Source organism: Zootoca vivipara, chromosome 1 (assembly GCF_965207765.1).
Source record: "Zootoca vivipara chromosome 1, rZooViv2.hap1.1, whole genome shotgun sequence".
Classification (NCBI taxonomy): domain Eukaryota; kingdom Metazoa; phylum Chordata; class Lepidosauria; order Squamata; family Lacertidae; genus Zootoca; species Zootoca vivipara.
In genome coordinates, this window is record NC_142582.1 from 71054400 (window position 1) to 71077819 (window position 23420).

The 23420-nt window shown below is 45.3% G+C and overlaps 1 protein-coding gene across 4 annotated transcripts in view; it reads left to right on the top strand.

Moving 5' to 3' along the window:
• The first annotated feature begins 207 nt into the window (after positions 1 to 207).
• The window catches only part of WT1 (WT1 transcription factor), a 52260-nt gene continuing 29047 nt past the window's right edge, over positions 208 to 23420 (top strand). Inside the window, exons 1-3 of one of the 4 annotated variants that reach the window (XM_035122153.3) lie at positions 208 to 1290; positions 9774 to 9896; positions 11706 to 11808. In XM_035122153.3, the coding sequence (XP_034978044.2) occupies positions 888 to 1290; positions 9774 to 9896; positions 11706 to 11808 (629 nt within the window). In that variant the 5' untranslated portion in view covers positions 208 to 887. The remainder of the gene's footprint in view (positions 1291 to 9773; positions 9897 to 11705; positions 11809 to 23420) is intronic. The other 3 variants (XM_088653751.1, XM_035122069.3, XM_035121989.3) reach the window with 3 other exon arrangements.

Consider the following 23420-nt stretch of genomic DNA (forward strand, 5'->3'; position numbering starts at 1 on the left):
CAAGTGCCCTTTCTCTCCCTGAGCCTTGTCAAAGTTCCTTTCGCAAACTAAGCCGCTTACTGAGCCAAGCCAGCCTCCGAGCATTTCGCCTCAGCAGCCTCCAGCTTGCCTGGGAAAGAAACCCGGGTGTGTTTCGGACGGGTGGCTGAATTCAGGACTCCGCGAGGTGCGGGAGGGCTTGGTGTTCCGCCCCTCCGCCCGCGCAATGGCGGGAGAGCGGCAACGAGAGGCGAATGCCTTGTCCCATCCTGCCCCCGGGGCTGTGAGTGCTTCTGAGGCGGCGAGCGAAGTGTGAAGGGAGCTCCCGCGCGCTGCCGCTGCTGCCACTGACTCCTCCTCCTCCTCCGCTGCCGCCTCGCGCGGCTCGCCTCTCTCAATTAGCTGAGCTTTGGGGACTTGAGGGCAAAGCCGCCGCTGAGGTAAGAAGTTCAAGGCGGCTCCTCAGTCAGTCAGTTCGCGCCTCCCTCCTCCCGCGCAGCCACTTCAGCAGGCCAGGTCTTCCCCTCAGCCGCTTCCCGCCAGTCCCACGCTCGGCTTTTTTTGTTACCTCGCTCGCCTTTCTTTTCCCTCACACTCGCTCTGTCTCTCTTGTCTCTCCTCAACTTCGCTGTCCGCCGGACCCGAAGGCGACCCTGGAGACCAACCTTGCGCTGTCGCTTTTGCCCGCTCCCGCAGGGCTGGAGCCGGGGACTTGCGTGCCCAACCCGGACCCCGCGTCGCCGAAAGGGCTCGGCTCGGCCGCCTGGTGCCTTCAGACGGACCCGGGCAGGGGCCCGAGCGCTTGGAGCAAGTGCAGCGCCGGCCCCGGCGGCGCCGGCGGCGGCAGTAGCGGCGGCGGCGGCAGCGAGTGGTTCCCGGCGCCGAGGCGGAAAGTTTGCGGCGACGCCATGGGCTCCGACGTGCGCGATCTGAACGCGCTGCTGCCTCCGGCCGTGCCCTCCCTACCGGGCAACGGTAACTGCCCCATGCCGGTGAGCGGCGCGGCGCAGTGGGCGCCTGTGCTGGACTTCCCGCCCGGAGCGTCGTACGGCTCGCTGGCGCCGCACTCGGCCTTCATCAAGCAGGAGCCCAGCTGGAGCGCCACGGAGGCTCACGAGGAGCAGTGCCTGAGCGCCTTCACGGTGCACTTCTCCGGCCAGTTCACCGGCACCGCCGGAGCCTGCCGCTACGGCCCTTTCGCGCCCCCGCCGCCGCCGCCCAGCCAAGCGCCCGCCAGCCAGGCGAGGATGTTCCCCAGCGGCCCTTACCTGCCCAACTGCCTGGAGAGCCAGCAAGCCATCCGCAACCAAGGTAAGGCCGCCGCGTCCATTGGACACGCCGCGTATGCGCGCCAGCGTGACTGGCTGCCTCGGGGGTTCTCGCTAGCCTCCATCGCAGTGATTGACAGCAAGGGCTGGAAGATGCTCCCGTCGGACGGTGCCATTGCTGGACCACAAGCCGGCGGTGGCAAACGTGGGAACCCGAATCAGAACCAGTCTCGCAGGCGGGCAGACCTAATCATCGGTCTATTGAGCTAACCCCACTCTCCTCATTTAGCCACGGGCTGTGCGTTATATGTGTGCTGTTATATAAAGAGTTGGTATATACGGTGGCCTGTGCATATATATATATCTAGATATTTCAGTGGGAATGTTAACACTGGGCCATCCAACTCACACGTGCTGCAATGCGAGTCCACGCGAAAGCAAGTACCGCCGAGTTCAAGGGGCAAGTCACGCTGCAGCCTTCCTCCCGAGGGAGTGTCACTGTCATAGGATTTCAGCCGTACTTCGCCCAGACAGAGTACGCCAGCAATCTTAACCATTGTAGGGATGCGCATTGTTGGTTTGACTGCATTGTAAATATACCCCTTCTTAGTCAAAACGACAGCCATGTCTATGTGGAATCGAACGGGAGTTGCTTTTAAAGGAAAGTAAAAATCGGGTTGTTAGAAATGTGAAGTTCCGCCGCTCTGGAATTTCACATTTCAGACTACCGGAAAAGCAATAGGTACCGGATTAAGCAGGCGGCAGGTGAATACTTTCGAGCTAGGCGACAATGGGGGCATGCCTTTAATTGTGTCCTATCCATATTGCGTTGTGAATTATAGTCCCCCCCCCCACATGCAGAGAAATTACTACGATATTAAGCGGTTTGAGGGTTCGGGGCTTCAAAACTGCAATTCAAAGCGTCGGAGGTTCTAATCAGTTGCGGTCCTTGCCACGTGTAACAATTATGACATTTAACGCTCCACGTGAAGCTGGAAGGAAGGGGGTGGAAGTTATCGGGCGCTTCTTTGGGTGCTGCGATCCAGATTCACTACTGTACAGTCAGTGGAACACTTAGCACTGATTTTGTGGTAGCTGCCATTTATAGTGTTAGCCTTTCCGGCTGTTCAAGTACCGGATGAGCATAAACCATAGCTGCCAAGTTTTCCCTTTTCTCGCGAGGAAGCCTATTCAGCATAAGGGAAAATCCCTTAAAAAAGGGGATAACTTGGCAGCTATGGCATAAACTCCGCAGACTTCTCTTTTCCTAGTGGCCTTCAAAGAGAGAGATTCAGTGGTGTTTCAGGAAAATAAACTTCTCCACCCTAGTAGCAATGCTGAGTTCAACAGGACTTAATTTCTTCTAATAACTGTACTTCAGGAATGTAGTTGTACATAGGATTGCAGCCTAAATGAGTTTATGAGAACACTTGCTGTTTTTCCTTACCCAATGTGCAAAAATTCTCCGTGTATGTGTGTGTAAATTATCTTTAACAGTTCCACTTTGGGATATCAGTTTTCCTGTCAGTTAGCGTACGTTTACATATTCTCACTCCAGTGGTGCCTGGTGTTAGTAAAACTCTAAAATCCGTGCCCTGAACACACGCCCACTTCGTTCCATTTTTAGCTAACAGGTTGTAGTGCTACTTGGCGATATCCTGTCAAGTACATAATTGCGCTTTTGATTACCCAGCGAAGTGTTTGGTTAATGTTATAAAAACCAAACCGCGGGAATGACACTCATAGCTGCCAAGTTATCCCCTTTTTTAAGGGATTTTCCATTATGCTGAATAGGCTTCCTCGCGAGAAAAGGGAAAACTTGGCAGCTATGATGACACTTACCAACAGGAATTTTAAGATTGATTTGACTGGAACTAAATTCCATAAACTACCTTGTACAGCTTGCACGCAGGATTCTTTTGCCAGTCTATAAACACTGGAGATGGTGGGAATTACCATATAATGGGTTTTTTTTCCTTGCAGCGTTTTTTTTTTAAAGGCTGGGGTGGGAGAAAGGTAACATTAGGCAATTGGCTGACCTGCTCATATTGAGAAGCTAAACCTGCATTGTGCTGAAACCAGTGGGTTTTTTCCCCGGCAGGTTTTTTCCCCGCGCAGAGCTTGACTGAATAACAATTTTTACACAATAGCTGTAAAGGAATATATTAAAGCTGCCGTCTAAAAGGTCTAAGTTCTCAGAGGAAGGCTGTACTAAACAGTACCCCCCATCCTCAGCAATAAGTGTGTAGTAGTAGTAAGTTCTGTTGAAATCCATAGGACTCAAATTGCGATCCTAAACGCACTTTCCTGGGAGTACCAGGATAGTCAGTGGGGTTTACTTCTGAGAAGACGTGTGTAGGACTGCACTATTATCTCTTCAGACTTGGGGGTTTATGAGAACAGTTAAGCTCGGAAACTTTGCTGCAGCCTAAACAAATAAATTGACCTAGACATATAAATTCTATTGATTGCGGTAGAGGACACGTCCAAATAAGAATATATAGAATCCCATTGGCTCAAGGAAATTTGTCTTGAATCGAGGCATGTCATATATAATATATGACACACGTATGGGGCTCTGTTGGTTCTCTTATTCCGGCTGCTCGTCTATTTAGGAACAGGAAAACAGGTGACTGTAAAACTGGAAGCAGCTTGAAACAATTATTTAACTAAAATGCTAAATTATTCTTGGTTTCATCTAGATTCCTATATGCAAAAGAGAAAGGCGTGTCCTCTACTGGGAATTAGTGGGACCTAACCTTAAACACTGCAGCTCCGAATAAATTCGGGGGAACCTCCAGGTGGATTGTTTGTGACCTGAACAGTTTATTGTGCCCTGAGTTTTCCTAGTCAATAGCCTACTTTAGCAGATGCACGAAGTGGAAGTACTATATAATTATTGGTGAATTCCAGAGAATCATTTGTTGTGAATTCCATAATTACTCGTGTTTGCTTCTGTAACTTGATCTGTTGCAATACAACACAGACTGAGGCTCTCAACAGTGTCTTGGAGGGAAGGCATCTTTGAGAACAGCGAAGGACCTCCTTTCGCTTACTTTGCAATTGTCTCTTGAAAATGCGGTTCTTGAACAATGCAGAGCAGCCCAAAATATGAGTAATTTCCAGTAAGAATTCATTTAATCGAATTAACAGTTCACAGTAGTTCACGCAGTTCTTACAGTTCTCCAAGTTTTACTTTTGCACGAAACTACTCAGTTTATCAATATTTTAAGGAAGTTACCAAATCAGCATGGCTAAAATTTGTAACACTTCCATGGATAAAGTGAAGAGAGAGAGAACTTTTAAAAATCATTTTTAGGAAGTGTTACCTTGTTGGCGGGTTTCAAGACCTAGAGCTTTGTCCTGCAAAATGTTAGGTTAGGGAGGCAATCTCTTTCATTATTTTGGGAAGACACTCCTTTTCTAAATAACAGTTAACCTCTCTCCCTCCCCCCCAATCAATTTCTTGCATATGGGTCAATAGTAATTTTTTATGGACCCTGCCCTACTGGAATGCTGATGTTTGGTTATTGGGTCTGACAATTTCTGACTCCTTAGCGAATTCCACATGATGATGACGATTCCTATATAATGTGTGGGTTTCTGTGTATCATGGGGGAGAGTAGTTAAATTAATCAGAACTGTCAGAATGGAACAGAAGTGCAATTCAATTTCTTTTGATGTGAACTGCCAACCTGTTTGCCACCAGTTGATTTTCATTTATTTTCATTTAGATATTATTTTTATTCCACTCCTCATTCAGAAAAAGCTCCCAGACAAAGACTTGCAATTTGAAAATACACAACACAAAAGGAAAATCGATTGGGAAGGCGAAGGAAATAAGCAAACTCAGATATAAGTGATTAGAACCTCAGAGTACTTCTATTGCTATGTTGACCCAATTGCATGTTCTTCGTGTATCTTTCTCCCAGTATGTACGCATGCACATACCTGTGAACATATATAATATACACAGTAATTTTTTTTGAAGAACATTGCTTTGGAATTCTCTCATTGCAGTTAGAATTGTTTTGCATTATATCACTTTATCATTTGTCGATTCAAATTCACATCCCTTCTTACACCTTTTTGTGTGTGAGACCAGAAAGATATTTGTTGTCAGTTATTGCAAAAGAATCTTTATAGATTAGCTGAAGTGTATAGATATAGGAAAAGAGTTGAAATGTAATTGTTAACATTAAAAGAATGCAGGGAAAATTAGCACAATTTAGCCTAAATCCATGCTTTCCCGTGGACACATTAATCAACAGCAACGTTTATATTCTGTTTTTAATCAATCAGATTAGTGTTGTTGAAAAGTGTTAAATAGAAGTTCCACAACTGCATTAGTTCTCCTCGCCTTGTTTAATGATGAGAAATCGCTTTTGGAGGCGTGCATTTTGTCCATACGTCCTACGTCCAAGACACTGTAATTCTGTCAGAAGCCAGAGGCTATATATTATACTAAATCAGAATAGCGAAAGAAAATAATTTACTTCGGTAGGGCAGTTAATGCTTGTAAAGTAAGAATTCGAGTTCTTATAACTGTTGTTCTGATATGATGAAAGTAAGTACATCCATACTTTTGATTTTCAAAAGGGCGCATTGAGAAATATGGGTTTCTTGGCAACGTGAGTCCTGGTCCTGATGAGTGACAGGTTCGTCCAGATACCTTAGATTCAAACTTAGATCCCCGATCTTTATATACTGGAAAGTGAGAAAGTGGGTGATAACAATATGCTGGGTTTGTTTTAATTACTGCATCACAAGACCAACGGTGAGGAAGAGTATGATTTAAAAAAAATGTAGAGAAGAAATTTAACGATAATCCAGAATAAAAACAAACCACCAGCGTCTCGAACCAGGCCAATGCAAGAGAGGGCAGTGGAGAGCACTATGGCAGGACACCAAGGTTTCATTGGGTGGCTGGGAAGAATTTGGGGAAGCTGGCCAACAATGTTTTGGGCACGAATATAATGTTCTTGCTTTGAATCAGTCAAGGTTGAAGTTTAGGTTTCAGACGAGTTTTCCACCGTGGGAAAGATATTACCTTGACGGTTTTGCCAAGGATGGGGGGGGGAAACCTTCCTGCTTTGAATCTCTTGCCCCGTCCGCGTCCCCCTCCCCCGTCGCTTCTATTCTTCCATGCAGCTGGGCTCCTCCAACAATTGTATCCCTTCAGAAGATTTGCCTTCTCCGCCAGATGTCCAGGTCTCAATTATTTTCAGCACATTTTAATCAGCCCGGCCTCCGATAAAGTCCTAATTAAAGAGCCCTCGCTATCAGAGGGCTGGTTCAGAACTCAGTCCCCTTATCGCATTCCTGAAGCTGTGGGTCAGGCAACACCGGAAAATGTGGCCAAAACATCATTCTGCTCCGAGTCGAATTGTGAAGGTCACCCAATAAAGTTGCACGCTGGGCCAAGAGTAACGAACAGATCTGAAGTGTCAGTGCTTCGGGGAAAGTTGAAAAGGAAAGAGGAGGGAGAAAGGGAGGAGGCAAACCTTTGCTTTGTGGGTTATGAGCGGAGATAAAGAAGGCCGGGACAGCTGCAGCAGGGAAGTGCAAGGGTTGGGCACCGGCTGTCAACGCCGTCCGTGCGCCGGGGGGGAAAAGGAAGGCTGCGCGCCACAAAACGCGCCAGGCGCACGCAGCAGTCTTGGAGAGGCGCTTCCCGCTCCCTGCTCCACCGCTGGCCGACTGGCAAGGGGAGAACAGTGCTGGGTACCTTCCTTCGCTTCTTGCGGAGGGAACTCTCTGCCTTGCCCTTCAGGCCCAAACATTTTTGCACCCCTGTGGCAGGGATAGGGGTGGGGAAGAGCAGTTTCCAAAAGCGCTTGAGGAAACCGCGTTTTCCAGAGAGGACAATATAAGAATGCAGCCCATTCCATATCACTGTAAACACTGTGATTTAAGCCCATTTACACCCAGATCTAGGATATACTGTACTGGAGCTGCAACCCTATGCGCACTTGCTCGAGATTAAGCCCAATTGAGCACAGTGACTCTTGCTTTCGAGAAAACAGTTGCTGAGGAAATATCGTGCTACAAAGAAACTTGCTTCCAACTAGGCGGCCTTTAGACTCACTTCAGCAGAAATAAGTTCAGGTTCGGGACCGGCTTTTAGTCCTGCTGACTTCAGTGGAAACAGATCGATTCAAATCTAGCTATTTTACTGTAAAATCTACCTCACTGTAAAAGTTTGCAAGAATAGGAGCCACTGCAAACATTTTATACCGGAAGCAGGTACTCCAATCTACTTTATGCTGAGATCCTAAAGCAAAAAAGTTGCAATCCGCGTAGATAATTTTCATCTGGATCAGTGCCATTGGCATCAATGTGGCACTCCAGGAGGCCAGCACAACAGTACTTTAGGACAAGAGCTTAATTGTACGATCGAATCATTGTTTTCTCGAGCCAAGTTCCATTAAAAGCCGTGAGATTTACTTCTTAAGCAAATGCCTTCACGTTCCGGGTCTTATTTACACTAAAGCAAAAGGGCCCGGTACTCCGATTTCCTAAATTTGTAAATAATAACATAAGTTCCGTTCCAATCGGTACGTAAATCGGTTCACAGGCAGAATAAACCAACGCGGGTGGCGTCCAGATTTCATCCAATGAATTTCAATGGGTTTTCACTATCAAGGATGGTTGAAGCGTGGGCAAGTTTACCAGGGATCACGTTTAGGAAATCAATAGTACTTCTGCGTAAACATACTAAGGATGTTTGTTCTCAGTACACAGATATGTGTTTAAGACTAGAGGTCTAAATTGTCTTCTACAAGAACCTTCTGTGTTTTATGTGTTTTTGCCTTTATTTGGGTTGTCATTGAGTGGTCGGGAAGAATTTCCCTTTCGCCCTTCTCGTCCGAGTTCTGTCACAATCTGTCTAATATCCATCATGATCACCCCCGATCTACTGCTTATTGAAAGAACGGTCGCTCCATCAGGAGTCCGCCAGATGCATCTAGCGAAGTAGGCTGTTGCCCTAGGAAAGCTCATGTCACAGGAAAGTGTGCAGCGGTGCTTTCCCTCTCTGCGTGTGTTGCACAATCTTGCCTGCCCCCATGCCGCCAGTTTGGTGTTCTCTAAATAAACGGTGGTTTTGAAAGGGGGGGGGGGGTTGAGAAGACGCTAGTCTTTAAGTATAGTATAACTAAGAACTTTGCAAGCATAGAGTTTAAAATATATTTCTAAGTCAACATAACGTGTGGTTGGGAAACCAAGGGTAGATCTCATAAGGGCTACACTAAACATTCTTTGGTCTTGGGGTAAATGCTGATGAGCCGAGAAGCCTCAAAGATAATATTACTTTGTAATTACTTTTTAGCTGAAGTTGTTTAACTGGCTCCAAGTAATTAATGAAAGTTGGTGTCCAAACGCCTGATTTACGATTCGGTGTCACCCTGAGGTCACTAGAGGCGATCCGTTTCCATCTGAATTCACTCCGGTTTTTTTTTTAAATAGGCTGTTTATTATTATTTGAGCGAGCAATTTTCGCTTAAAGTAGGAGGCTATTTTTCATTTAACGGCCTGCCGTTTTTATTGCAGGCTCTTCAGAAAGTTAATCTTATAATATAAGTGAGAAGTTAAGAGAGAGCGAGATTAAAGGGTACCTTTTACATGTGAAACGGCAGACGAGTTTGCTCTACAGACGGGGGACTTTCTCTTAAATATGAGGAAGAATTTATGAAAGCATCGCTCACTGCGAGAAGCGACCGGCCTGCCCTTTCCAGGCGTAGCCAAAACGCCTGACTCCTAATTTCCCACCGAAGCATCGATCCCAGGCTTGACTAGTCTTGACAACAACCTTTGAGACTCGCCATCCCAACAGCCTATTTGGCACCTAGATTTCCAAACACAAGTCATTTCCTAGTAAACAAACTTATGATCTCGTTATGACTTGGGGGCAAGTCACATTGAGATCAACGTTAAAAAATAAAGTGCTTAGAACTGTAAGATTCTCCCCCCTGCCCACAGCTCCTGCAGCGCGTGCCTGAGCGCGTCCTACTCAGTCCTCCTTGCTCCCAGAGAGACAGAGAGAAGCGGCATTGCCGTCATTTTACAAAAAAAGAATTGAGGCAGGCACAGCGGGGGGAAAGTAATTAGACATGCGCCTCGCATGTAAAAGGATCTCTTAACACCCAATGATTCCCCTCAGCAGTTCTTGGCCACTAGCAGCCTGTGTGCTGATGTTTATGGGAAGAAAGAGTTACCTTCCACTAGGCCGAGCTCGGATGCTAATTCAGGAATTAAGGAATGACGGAGAAAGTGACGCAAACAGCCCCAAAGACCAGATTTAGAATGGACTCGCACCACAGTCATAAACACAGAGAGAACTATTTTGGTCACGCCGTGGGTTTATCTGGGTTCATTGAGCAGACTCTTTCTTCCCGAAGGAAGTAGCCACCAGCGGGGGCTTCAGGTTTTCGACGCCTGCCTGTCCGGGGAGGGGACATTCTTGCAGGAAGCCGCTTCATGAGAAAGTTCAACTCCTGGTTCTTGACAACGTTGTTCTCTTGGCAGGTTACGGCACGGTGGCGTTTGATGGAACTCCAAGTTATGGCCACACCCCCTCTCACCACGCCGCGCAGTTTACAAACCACTCCTTCAAGCACGAGGATCCCATCGTCCAGCAGACGTCTCTAGGTAACTACTTAGGCTTCTAGGAACCAAACGGAAGTAGTTTTGAGACAAATAAGTAGCGAACAGGTTAGTGGTACTGATAATCATGATCAGGATGACAGTGGTCTGCCCATAAAAACTCCACTGCTGTTCAAAATACCTTCTCAGAAATTACACCATTGATAACGGAACACAAATGTGGTCTTGTGCACATAAAAGTACATTAATCATAGCCTAGGCAAGTGTAGATTTCCTGAAGCTCATATGACCTCAATAGTGCACACCTACCGGTAGGCCTGACTGCGCCTAAGTGTCTCAGTGAACTCAGTGGGATTTATTCCAGTGTAAGAGTGGAACAACCTGCATTGAATACAGTAAGGATTACTTCTGAATAAACATGCTGGACATTATTGTAATATTATTGACTAAATATTCAGAGCATAAAGCAGTCAAAATCCAGCAAATCCCATTGAAACTATCTTGGGATTTCAAGCTTGATAGTGTCTTTTGCTTGGATGATGCTCTTAGCATTTACAAAAGGTGTTTCAAATATTGGAAGTCTTAATGCTACAATCCTGTACACAATTACCTGGGAGCAATTCCTAATAAAGTCATGTTTGGGACAGCCATATAAAGTTGGCCAGTATTACTGCATACACCAGAGCATGGGGAGGCAAACTAAGGCCTGGGGGCCAGATCCGGCCCAATCACCTTCTAAATCCAGCCCGCGGATGGTCCGGGAATCAGCATGTTTTTACATGAGTAGAATGTGTCCTTTTATTTATAATGCATCTCTGGGTTATTAGTGGGGCATAGGAATTCGTTCATTGCCCCCCAAAAATATAGTCTGGCCCCCCACAAGGTCTGAGGGATAGTGGACTGGCGCCCTGCTGAAAAAGTTTGCTGACCCCTGCACCAGAGTAATCGTGCTGCATACAAAAAAGTCCCAAATTTAATCTCTGGCTCGCTTCTGTAGGTAGAGGTGGGAAAGGCCCTTGTCTGAAATCCTGGAGAACACTGCCAGTCAATGTAGTGTTATAGGCAATACTGAACTAGATGAATAAATTATCTGAATTGGTATAGGGCAGCTTCCTATGGTCTTACTTCCATGTGACAAATGGGAGGCTGAGAAAAAAGCACTTTGCAGGTTTATGGTTGAAGGGAGATTTTTAAGGCTTTATCATCCGATAGCTCTCACAGAACTGGGGATCTGACGGAACACTTGCAAAAACAAAGTAGTGTTTGCCTGTTTTCCGTAAGATTTTTGTCAACAACTACACAGCTTAGAAATAACTATAGGCATTAGCTCTGTTCTACTCAATGATGAAATATCTACTGAAAATGGAAATAATTATCGGTTCCAAATTGGAGACTCAGGTGCCCCCTGCCCTGAGCATGAGAAAAAACCCTTCCTCTAGCTTACAGGATGTCACATTACAGGGGTCAGCAAACTTTTTCAGCAGGGGGCCGGTCCACTGTCCCTCAGACCTTGTGGGGGGCTGGACTATATTTTGGAAAAAAATATATGAACGAATTCCTATGCCCCACAAATAACCCAGAGATGCATTTTAAATACAGTAAAAGGACACATTCTACTCATGTAAAAACACTAGGCAGGCCCCACAAATAGCCCAGAGATCCATTTTAAATAAAAGGGCACATTCTACTCATGTAAAAACATGCTGATTCCTGGACCGTCCATGGGCTGGATTTAGAAGGTGATTGGGCCACATCCGCCCCCGGGCCTTAGTTTGGGAACCCCTGCATTAACCCTTCTGAGCATGAAAATCAGCCCTGCTGTGGGGTAGTAACTTCTCTATGGTTTGTCTGCAGGTGACCAGCAATATTCGGTGCCTCCTCCTGTCTATGGCTGCCACACCCCCACGGACAGTTGCACGGGCAGCCAGGCTTTGCTCCTGAGGACCCCATACAACAGGTGTGAAGCCTTTAGTTCTGGTCTCTTCATCTTCCAGTTCTCTTGTGTACAGTTCACCTCCCAGATATTGGCAAAACAGCTTTATTGTTGGTGCAAACGCCTCCGAAGTTGAATTGCTGTCCTATACCTCCTCCTTTCTTCTTCACCTCACCAGACTTTATTTATACAAAACTCTCATATTTAGGCCTCCAATAACATGAGGAAGATCTAACTTTAGCATGTCTCTAATTCTCCTTTCAGAGAATTAAAGTTGACAAAATATAGCTGTCAATGTTAAAATGCAAGGACAGAAAACCGTGTTGCTCTTAGATGCTTATATTTGTTTGCTATTTTTTTAATGATGTGGCAATGTTATTGGAAGGTGCATTGGATAGCATCTAGCCCAAGCCCCTTGATTAATGCAGGATCGGCAATGCCTTTCCTTACCAGAATCCCTGATAGGCTGACCTCCAGCATCTGCTTTAAGCACTTCCAGGGAAGAAGAACCCATCACAACCAGAGGCAGTCTCATCCACTATGGAACAGCCTTTTGCAGTTAGAAAGTGTCTCCTAATGTTTGGCCAAAATCTATTCCCTTGCGGTTTCTACCCTTGATTCTAGTCCTGCCGTCTGGCAAACAAGTATTTTATTCTTCAAACTGCCCGGAGATCTTGTGATGAAGGGTGGTACATAAATGAAACAAACACCATATCTATTTTTGTTATTTTAAATTACTCCACTCTTGTTGCAATTTTTTAAAAATTTAATCAGTAGATTTCTATCCCACCTTTCCTTCCAAGGAGCCCATTCAATTCTCATTGAAAGGATTTTGTGGCTCTAGGCCCATATTTGTTAACAGTGGCTATCATTTAAAGTGGAGTAGTCTTGATAATACAATGCAGCAAAGGCAAAAAAAAAGAAAAGAAAAAAGAGTCTTGTTGCACTTTAAAGATGAACAAATGTATGGTAGCCCAAGCTTTCATGTCCCAATTAACCAGCCAACCTCTTCAGTTAAAAAAATGGTTTTTGACACAAAATGGGTGTATAGATTATAGAGCATTAATTACTTGTATTTGGTGCTAAGCCTGGAACAACTGGGTTTATTCTGTGTTTCATCCAAGGCCTTGTGTCTTGTCCTCTGATAAAGCTGCATTCAGATCTAGAGAGGAACTCAATCCTTTTCTCACAGTCCAGTTTACTAGGACCTTGGAAGCAAGTTCAGTTTAGGGTCCACTGAAGTTAATGGGACCAATCTGGCGGGAGACAGAAGTATTACTCAGTTTAAATGTGCTGGGTGCCTGGTCTGTCAGTGATATGGAAAATTAAGGAGCTCTTCATTTGTTAATTAGTAAGCCAAAGGAAAGGATGCGCTCCTTAATTTTTCTCCATTCTGGTCTGTGGCAAAAGTCCATCTCTCTGACAGAAAGGAGGAAGGGAGTTATCCGGGTGTGTTCCTTTCCACCACCTCAGAATGGCAGGACCAAATAGGAGCTACTTCAAAATGTCAAGGCGTCCCTGAGATAGACAGCATCCCGGAATTCTGGGGATGTAAAGTTTAATCAGCGCAAACGGCCTCTTACCAGAGATGGATACCAACTGTGAGAAAAAAGATCAAACTGCGGGGTTTCACAGCAAAATAATATTCTCATTTTTTCAAAGTCGTATGCGGGATGCAGTAACTGAAATAACACCAGTACAGGAGATGTTGGTCGTTAATAAGCTTTTTCCTTCCCCTCTCTTTTCGCTGCCGATGGGGGAACCGAGGTTGAAAATGTGACTTGTTCAAGGCCATCCACACTGTGTTGATTTTAAACAAAACCGTCCCTTTCCATTCTATCCGGGCTCAGCTTTGTGGTGGCCCGTCCAGCAGGCGTTTAAAAATCAAAACAACCTTCATCTGCTACCCTTTGCCTTGGAACCGGTAGCTGTTGCCCTTTGCTTTGAAGCTATGGTGGAGCGGGCCCGGCCCCGGGGCTGAGGGGAGAAGAGGGAAGCACGTTTCAAGTTTGTTTTGAGCTTGTTTAGGAGCCCGAACAAAACCCTCCTCTCCGCTCTCTCCCACCTATACTTCAACTTTTGGTGAACTTGGAACCAGTCCCATGTCTAGGGAGCTGCTAAGAAACGTGCGCGCGCAAAAACAATGTACGCCTGCAAAGGAGAGAGATACGGGCTTTTGTTCTAACTCTACTGATTGATATTGTGCCGCTCAGTTCTAAAAGGCCCTTTGCTAGTGAGCCTGACTTAAAGTCTTTGAAGGAGGAGACGCGGGGAAAAGGGGTGTGTGTGTGCATGGATCGGAGGGAGGGAGGGAGGGAGGGAGGGAGGGAGGGAGGGAGGGAGGGAGAGAGAGAGAGAGAGAGAGAGAGAGAGAGAGAGAGAGAGAGAGAGAGAGAGAGAGAGAGAGAGAGAGAGAGAGAGAGAGAGAGAGATGTTGCACAGGAATAACCGTGGGGAGCAAATCTCGTCTCTGCGCAGTGCGCACCTCTGTGGTACACCGTAATTTCTTTCTTTGCTGGGCTTGTTTAGTACAGTAGTCAGTTCCACCGTTTCTAAAGGCGCCTGCTCCCAAGTCTGCCTGCGCTGGGTAACCTCCTGAACACGGTTCCAGTAAATCAGGGCTGCGGGGACTTCTGTGCCCCTTACATTATTTCAGATTAGGGCAGATCAAAGGTCTCCGCCCCACGAAACCCCACAAGGGTCCTGTAAGGAGGGCCAAGGTGGGGCGGGGCGGGGCGCGCGGACCTGAGCGCCTCTCCTCCTTCGGAGGTGTTGCTCTGCAGGAGTTCCGGAGCCGAGCGCTGCGCTTGCTTCATTAAGCTTAATGAGTGAGATCCGAGTGTGGAGCAGGGCTGGGGTGTCAGCAGTTAGCGGAACCGAACAAAGTATCCTCTAGGCTCTGTTTGTCGCTCAGCAGTCGGTGCCAGAAGCAATGCGGCAGCAAACGAAGCGGAAAGAGATGCATTGTGTAGCCAAGACTTCGGCTCTAATAGGCTGCCTAGATTCTATGTCCCATTTATTATTGTCGGATTAAGGGTAGCTCTTTTCTGCCCAAGTAATGCATCTCTCACCCGTTTCGCCTCGCACATAGTCCGCGCGGTTTTCTGCTTTAGGTTGCCCAAGTGTTTCTTGCAGAACAATGATTTGCTGACTCCAAACGCCTCGCAGTGGCATTAGCCTTCTGCAAACTACTTTTCTCGTAAGCTGACCTTCCGGTTTGATTGGTTGAGGGGCCCATACCTCTCTCCCCTTGCTTACAGCCCCCCCCCGTACTACAAGTCAGGATGTTGCTCCATAGGAACCACTTCAATAGGACTTACTATTTCAAACCAAATACTATATGCATGTTATCAAAATGCCTCTGCCACCTTAACCTGCTTCTTCATTTATTTGAGAATTTGTTTAGTTTTGCTTTCTCACTGTGGAGATATGAAGATACTCAGTATGAAAACTGAGGAGCAAACTCTGAGAAACTGAAATGACTACATTCCTCAAGGATACTATCTTTGGAAGCACAGTTAATAATATTTAATGACTGGCTGGCAAGACATTCACTCATTGAGCACAATTCCTGTCAGTGACCACAGTAACTTGTTTATCAAAAAAAAATACTTCATCCTGTTGACTTAATAACAGCTAGAATTTCAATAAGATAACTTTCATTATTTGAGAGATAGTAGTCATGTTGATCAAACTGGGTAGTAAGCCTTCTGAGCTGCACAGGAGCCCTCTTTGGACAGAACCACCCTCCTATGGAAAACCCCTTGATGCCAAGACACTTCAGAATGCCCAATAGCAAAGGAGTGCGGAACAGGCTCCAGAAGATTTGGTTCCTAAGCAAGAAAGTGGCGTGCTTCCACTCACTTACATCATGTCCTTACTCTGATGCTTCCGTTATTTCCATTTTGAAGGCCATGGCATAACAAGTAGCAGTACATTTTGAAGTGCAGGAGCTTCTCATGACAGTTCCCACAGCCACGCTCCCTGAGGAAAATGCAAAAATGCAGGCAGCTTGTTGATACACCTACACTCCACCAAAGAGCAGCAGTACGTAGTGTAAAACCCATTTTATTAAGATCATCTATGGCAGTCATAGAATAGTGATCTGGCAACGGGTATGTGTTGTGTGTACTGGTTTGCGTGTTGGATTTGGGCTGGAGAGACTTAGGTTCACATCTCAATTCAGACATCAAACTCACTGAGTGAACTTGAGCTAGTCACTGGGTGAGCCTTTCCATTTTGCCCTCCCCCCCAAAAAAACCTTACAACTCTGGCATATGAAGTCCTGGCATATTACACCATTGCTCTTTCTATGCAGAGAAGTATCAGAGCTTTGCTCCCCTGTGTTCCTCGTCCACTATACCAAGGGGCATGACAGCTCTGTGCATACGTTGCTAAGAAGCAGGGAATGGGGATACCATGGCTTGGTGCATTGCATCTGCAAACATAGAGTCCTAGTACTGTGGACAAGGGCCTGTTTAAAAATATGGTCTTTAGAGCCCCAATTGACACCATTTTTTTTGTTTTTGAGGTTTAAAATATAATTTACAGTGTGTTTTCAAAACTTTATTTGCAACTGTGGACTAAACATTATTTAACGCTGATGTTCTCATAATTCTGACAAAGCAACCAGATTATGTACTAAGCAGATACATTTTGCAGTTTATAACATGAGCAGAGCTGTTCAAATCTGTATCTCTCAGTATCCCTCCATTTAACAGCTTGATCCATCCATGGCTAAAGAAACAATTTCTAAAAACAGTTCCGTCAAAGTATCTAAAAGCATAGGGTGAAAGTACCTTTGTACTTTTCAATAACTATTAAAAAGCCATAGCACCTACTGACTTGGTTAGCACTTTAATAAAACTGCTGGAAGGTGTTGAGTTGTGGCTGCTGCAGATGCACCGTGGCATTTATGCTAACTGCACTCCTCCCTTTTCAAGGAAGCTTCACTTCCAATCTGTGCATGTCCTTAGCTTCCTACTGGAATCCTACAACTTTTCACAGTACAAATATTATGGTGGACTTTCCCCCCCTGTCCTCCTTTAGTTTTAGTAAATGTTTCTTCCTTGTAGCAAGAGCAGTTGCCACGATAGCTCCTTTATCTATGGGTGTGTGTACACACTGTGTGATAATGTGCAGCCAGTGCTGGATTCAGGTACTGTATATTCCTGCGTATAAGACTACTTTTTAATGCAGGAAAATCTTCTCAAAAGTCGGGGGTCGTCTTATACGCTGGGTCGTATTTCTTATACAGCGAGTATATCCCAAACTCTATATTTTAATTGGAAAAGTTGGGGGTCATCTTATATGCCCAGTCGTCTTATACGCCGGAATATACGGTACCTTTTTGGAGTGCTGTATGCATGAATCCCTGTGACGGGGTGAGCTCCCGTTGCTTGGTCCCAGCTCCTGCCAACCTAGCAGTTCAAAAGCACGTCAAAATGCAGGTAGATAAATAGGAACCGCTACAGCGGGAAGGTAAACGGTGTTTCCATGTGCTGCTCTGGTTTGCCAGAAGCGGCTTTGTCATGCTGGCCACATGACCTGGAAGGTATACGCCGGCTCCCTCGGCCAATAATGCGAGATGAGCGCGCAACCCCAGAGTCGGTCACGACTGGACCTAATGGTCAGGGGTCCCTTTACCTTTACCTATGCATGACATCATCCCAATGCCATCCCCATCTTGCACTATTTGCTAATCCAAAGAACATTTTGCTGAAACCGTTGCAACCTGCTTTGTGCCTAGCATGCACTTCTCAAGCACTTGCTCCAGATGTGTGTACAGAGAGAGTGCTTTGTCAGGTCACCTCCTACTGGGGTAGACCTACTGACATTGCAGGGCTGTGCCACTCCCCCTCACCATGTTTAATTTGTCAACGAACGAAATAAGTAAAATAGGAAACAGTACAGTGACTTACTCACCTCTGTATACTTCTGAATACCAGTGTATCGGCACACCAGTTTCCAGCCTCTCTCTTTTGAAAGGGCGAAAAGTACCTGAACTCAGCGGACATACTAATTGAGGAGAGGGGTCTAGAGAACACCAGTGTGCACTAGTTCAAAAACATGCCCACCGGTGTGCATAGACAACACAGATAGTAGCTGCTGCTTTAGAGGAAGTTATTGTTTGAAGGTGTGTACAATCGCAAACCGTTACGTACAAAAGCACACTGTGAAAAAAACAAGCCCTATATGTTTGAAAGGCTGCGTGTATATGCAGTTTATGAATTGAACTGAGCGGGTCTGAAAAACTTGCATGGGATTATGCTGCATGAGTGAAATATTTGGGAATTTGCCCAAATACCAGCTTCTCCTGTCATAGCTGAACTGTTAAGTAGGAAAGCTGTATCTGAGAAAAAAATATTAGTTCGTTCTATATAACCCTTAACAGACAGGAATCTCCTAATTGTTGACTTGGCAACCCTAGTTGCAACATAATATCTGTTTTTCAAGAACGTTGTGTTGGTGTTTGATGGTCAGGCGCAGAAGGCAAAGAAACACTGACTCCAAACATGCATTAGATATCCAACATTTGCGGATCTATTAAAATGACATTGTGAACTTTTCTGTATCATGCAGTTTGATGTAGTAAACATGTTTAATGCTGAAAATTTACTATGAGTCACACTTACAAAGACTTTAAGAGTGGAGGAGTTGCAGCGCAGATTATAGCTCTTTTTGCACCAAGGTCAAGAATTCGTAGGCAGCAGTACAGGCCAAAACAAACTCTATATGATCTACTACTGGTTTCCTTTTAAGTCCCCCCCTTTTTTGCTTAAAGTTAACTTCCTTTTATTTCACTCCAACTGACATTAATCCCTGTTGTACGAATGTCTTCCCCTCCCCCTACTTCATTTTCAAAACATCTCTGGAAGGGAAGACTGACTTTTGTAGTACTTTCTTTGCAGTGGCTTAGGAGTCAGTTCATAATAATTGAAATAATCCACTTATTTCCAATTAGTTCTAGTACTTCAGACTCATTTTAGGCAGATATTTGAATAGATCCATTGTATTCTATCAGGGCCATCTCAAGCAGGTCGGGCGCCCTGGCGCTGAGATCGCTCTGGCGCCCCCGCCCTCGCAGCGTGCAGCATGGCTTCCACGCGGCTTTGCCGCGCAGCGCCCCCCTGCCAGCCCGGCGCCCTGGCACCCCGCACCAGCGGGACTACACCTAGAGCCGGGCCTGTATTCTATTGCACGTTGATATGTAAGCCAATTTTAATGAGATTTGAATATTGTTGTGTGCCATCCCAATCTATGAGTGGTGCAAGATTCCAGGGGTTGCAGGCACAGACCCAGGGTTCAGTTTCCTCGTAATGAGGGACAGCGGAGACTGTGGTGTCTTTATGATATATGGTTTATTTACACATATATTCAATCTGAGCCTACAATGGAGGGGCTCAGAGCATTAATGCCCTGAGAAGGTCTTGTGTATCCCATAGTCACAGCCTTGGATTCAAGCAGATATCAAGTATGTCTCTCCCTCTCAGGCTTCTGCATGCCTCTTGCTTCTAGCCCAGCTCTCTCTCACAAAACTCTGGCTTTTGTCCTTCTAACTACCAGCCAGTTGAGGGAGGGGAGGCCTACCCACATGCTTGGTGAGGCATTACCAAGAAACTGGCCTGGCTATTCCAGCTGCATCCAGGAATTAGAAGAGGGACAGGCATACAGCCTAAGCCCTCAACCACTCACAACACTATGTTACCTATATGACATAGGTTCTAGCCATTATAGAGGGCCTCATGGAATTATTTCCTGCTCCCTCATAAATCAGAAACAGTCTTTATTTCCTCACTCACTCATTCACTGGATCTTCCAGGCTTCTATTCTGGTTCATTGTCATGAATGACTGGAGTAGAAACAGAAACTAGCAACAGCATATTTGGGCTGCATTCCTGTACACAATTACCTGGGAGTAATTACCAATTTATTTAATGAGCCTAACTTCTAAGTAGATTGATTGCACGGTCAGGGGAATAATCTGATCATTCTGGTTAGAAGAGGTATCTAAGGCAAAGGTCCTCCTGCAGAAGTGAACTGAGGTTGCATTGACACTATCTCATTTGTTATTTTTCTATACATGTATCCGCAGGTGCTCTGTTGCAATCAGTTACTGTGCATTAGCCATTCAGCAACTCTTCTCTTCAAATTGCAGTCTTAGGGTTATATTACGTATGTTAATGAGTCTGCACAATTGCAGCATTTACACCCCTGTGTATTGTCTTCCACTTTACAGCCTGCTCACTTCAACAGCAGCTGTTTTCTTCTTCTGGGAGGCAGGCTTCAATCAATTAAGCAGTCATGTGCCACAATACTTGTCCTTAGTTCAGGGGTGAGCAATGTGGCACCAGTGGGTGAACATACACCCACAGAGACATTCCATGTGTCCACAGGGTCCTTCCCATCATGGAAAGAAAGAAGTCTGCTACACAGCTTGTTTGAGGGGTGTGTGCATAAGACCCAATACTGGCCTAGTATCTGTGCATTAAAAAAGCTGATCCTTTTCTTATTCACTCTGTGTCATAGGAGCCAACTCATAGGGATCAAGGTACCTTTGGCTCCCCCCAATAAAATATTTGAGGGGTCCAGCCCCCCCAGTTGAGTGGAATTGCCATTCAAATGGTGTGCATGCTCCACGTCTTATGATCAATTATGTGGGGCAGGGGTTACCTGGGTCCCCCAATAGTTTATTTAGGTTGGCACCCCTGCTCTGTGCTCTATCAAGTTTTGATCTCTGCTTTGAGATCAAACAAAGCTTTGTGGTCTTCATTCATCATAATGAGGAGTTTTAAAATGGTGATTTCCTTTCCCCCCTTTTGTCCAAAGTGGATGAAATTTACAGGCACAAATTTATAGGTGAATAAAGTCTGCCAAATTTCAGACAAATTGGTCAAGGGGCTTTTGTCAGGAGAGTTCCTCTATAAAAACTGTATTAGGGCAATATCTTTATTAGGCCATCTAGAACTCCACTATTCATAGTAACGTCATGTTTTCAACGGAGGCAGAGAAAGGTGTGTTTTTTGCTCTTTTTTACCTTAAAATAATTAATAGGTGGCCAAGTATTTTATATTATTCCTTGTACATTTAAAAATAAATAAATCCAGGACTTGCTTGTGTCCTCAGGCCTCCAATAGACCTTAAGCATGAGGCTCTGTTTTTATGTGTGTGTTAAAGCAGAGCAACACAGGATTTATAAAAAGTCAATGATGCTTCAAACTTTTTTTTTTAATCCTCCACTGCTGTGCTTTAACAAACAACCCAGAGTTCTTCAATGCTCTGCAGGAACCATTTTGCACAGCCTCACTTCTTGCAAAGTACACGGACCTAGAGAAACAAGGAGATATAGAAAAATATAAAGCTAAGAGTTCAGAAAAGTATAGAAAAAAACACAGAGAGTGACATGAGGCTTTTGGGAGCCCTGATCCTACCCAGTGGGGTTTATTGACATTGTGCTTCAACCCCGGAGGGGGCTGGGTGGACCCTCAAATCACCCCAATTTGTCTCATTATTCTGCATAGGCAGCCAATGCACTCTGCTAATGTGTGGTGCCCATGACAGTTTCTCTTGTTTGCAAATGTGTTCATGGGTCCAAAAAAGGTTGGCGACCTCTGCCTCACTTAAATGATTGATTAAAATAGAAACTTTGAATTCTCAAAACTTAAGCAATACACCCCAGATTTTTACTAAACTGGCAAAAGGCACAATATCATTCAATTTTTGACACAATCTAAAGTGCCAACAGGGTAAATTTAATGGATGTTTTGGTAGGCACGAAAATAGTTGCACTGTGAAGGCTGTAGTGCAAAAACTGATATATAACTTATCCATTCTTCACCAGAATTTTCAAGATTTTCAACTCGGCAATTTTTGGAAGATCAGTTTTATATCTGATGCAATTGTTTCTCACTGTTTTTTAGAGTTTGGGTGGACTGTTTTCTTCTTTTAGAGTTCATTGAATTGATTTTATTTTTCTTAGAACATCCATATCTGTGTTTTGCTCAGTTTTTACCACGTTCAGTGTGTAGCTAGCTTTAAACTGTGAAGCAGCGTATGAATTTGTGTAATAAACAAACAAAAATTTGGTCAGATTATACCCCTCACTGGTTGCTTCTCCATACAAAGTATATACAAGTTGTCCTGACTGCATGACAAACAGAATTTTCAGGTTTTTTAATGACAGAATACTGAACGCTTAGCTAGAGTCAATAGTAGCCTATGGATCTATAATATTGTAGAAGTAGGAAAAGTGCAAAAGAATGCAACTATGACAAGGAGTTAGGAGCAGCTTCCAAATGAGGAAAGGTTTGAACATTTTAGGTTTTTTAGTTTAGAAAAATGTGAGCAAGGGAGGTCCTGATAGAAAACCATGAATAGTGTTCTCAAAGTGGATAGGGAGCAGTTTTCTCTCTACTGTAACCAGAATTTGAGGTGATTCAATGAAACTACAGTATTTTGCAGCAGATTCTGGAGAAACTAGGTACTTCACAAAAGCAAAAATAATGTATACAACTCACTGCTAGGTTAGATGGCTTTGAAAGGCAGTTAGACTGATTTTGCTCCATGAGTCTGTCAATCAATGGTTATTAGTTATGATGGCTACCTGGAACCTGCTTGTTCAGAAGCAACAGTCTGAGATGTATTGCCTTCCTTCATGACCTATTTGTGGTTTCCTATTTGTGGTATCTGGTTAGCCTCAGTGGGAAGCCGTATGCTGGACTAAATGGATCCTTGCTTTGATCTAGCAGGCTTCTGCTTAGGTTCTTAAGATACTGTAACCTGTGCCTGACTTCAAAAATTGTCCTGATTTCTAAATCCTTTTGACAATTGCCTTCTCCTGTATTTACATATATAAAATGGGTTTTCCATTCAAGCAAAAACTGCATATGATCTGGCTACTTCTGTCACTACAGCACTGCAAGATGAAAATGCTGACCTGGCAGAAATCTCCATTCAGTGTAACTCATAAAAATATATGATACATACAAGTCATTTCAGGGCCTGGCAGGGCCATCTTAAGCAGCCGTGGTGCCGTGGTGCGGCGGGTGCCCCCCCGCCCCATTTCCCACCGTGGCGGGCGGACGGGCTCAGTGCGCAGCGCGGCTGCCGGGCCGCTGCTGCGCGGCTGCCGGGCGGGCTCAGCGCGCAGCATGGCTGCCGGGCACTGCTGCGTGGTGGTCGGGCGGGCGGCCTCAGCATGCAACGCAGCTGCATGGCACCCCCCCCGGCGGGAGGGCACCCTGGCACCCTGCGCTACCCAGCCTGGCCGTAGGGCCGGCCCTGGGGCATGGGCCTGGAATCCTGAGTGGCTTTCTGCTGGTGACAAGATGAGTAAGTGTATTACTTGATGAAAAAGCAAATGAAGGAAAAAATGAGATCTTGTGGAGGAGGCCCTTATAAATGAACTGTCAAATGAAATAAAGTTAAAGGAAAATCTCCTGCTGTAAATGCACAAGTCTGGCGCTTCTAATAAAAATCAGGGTCCTGGAGGAATTAATTACATCAGCATTACAGGAAGAATTCATGGAATTGCAAAATGTAGTGGCACAGACCAGCACGAGCTGCTGTTGCAAATGGGGGAAACTGCAGGAGAGTCTTAACAATTTCTGAGCTGATATGCAGGACATTGTAGTCAC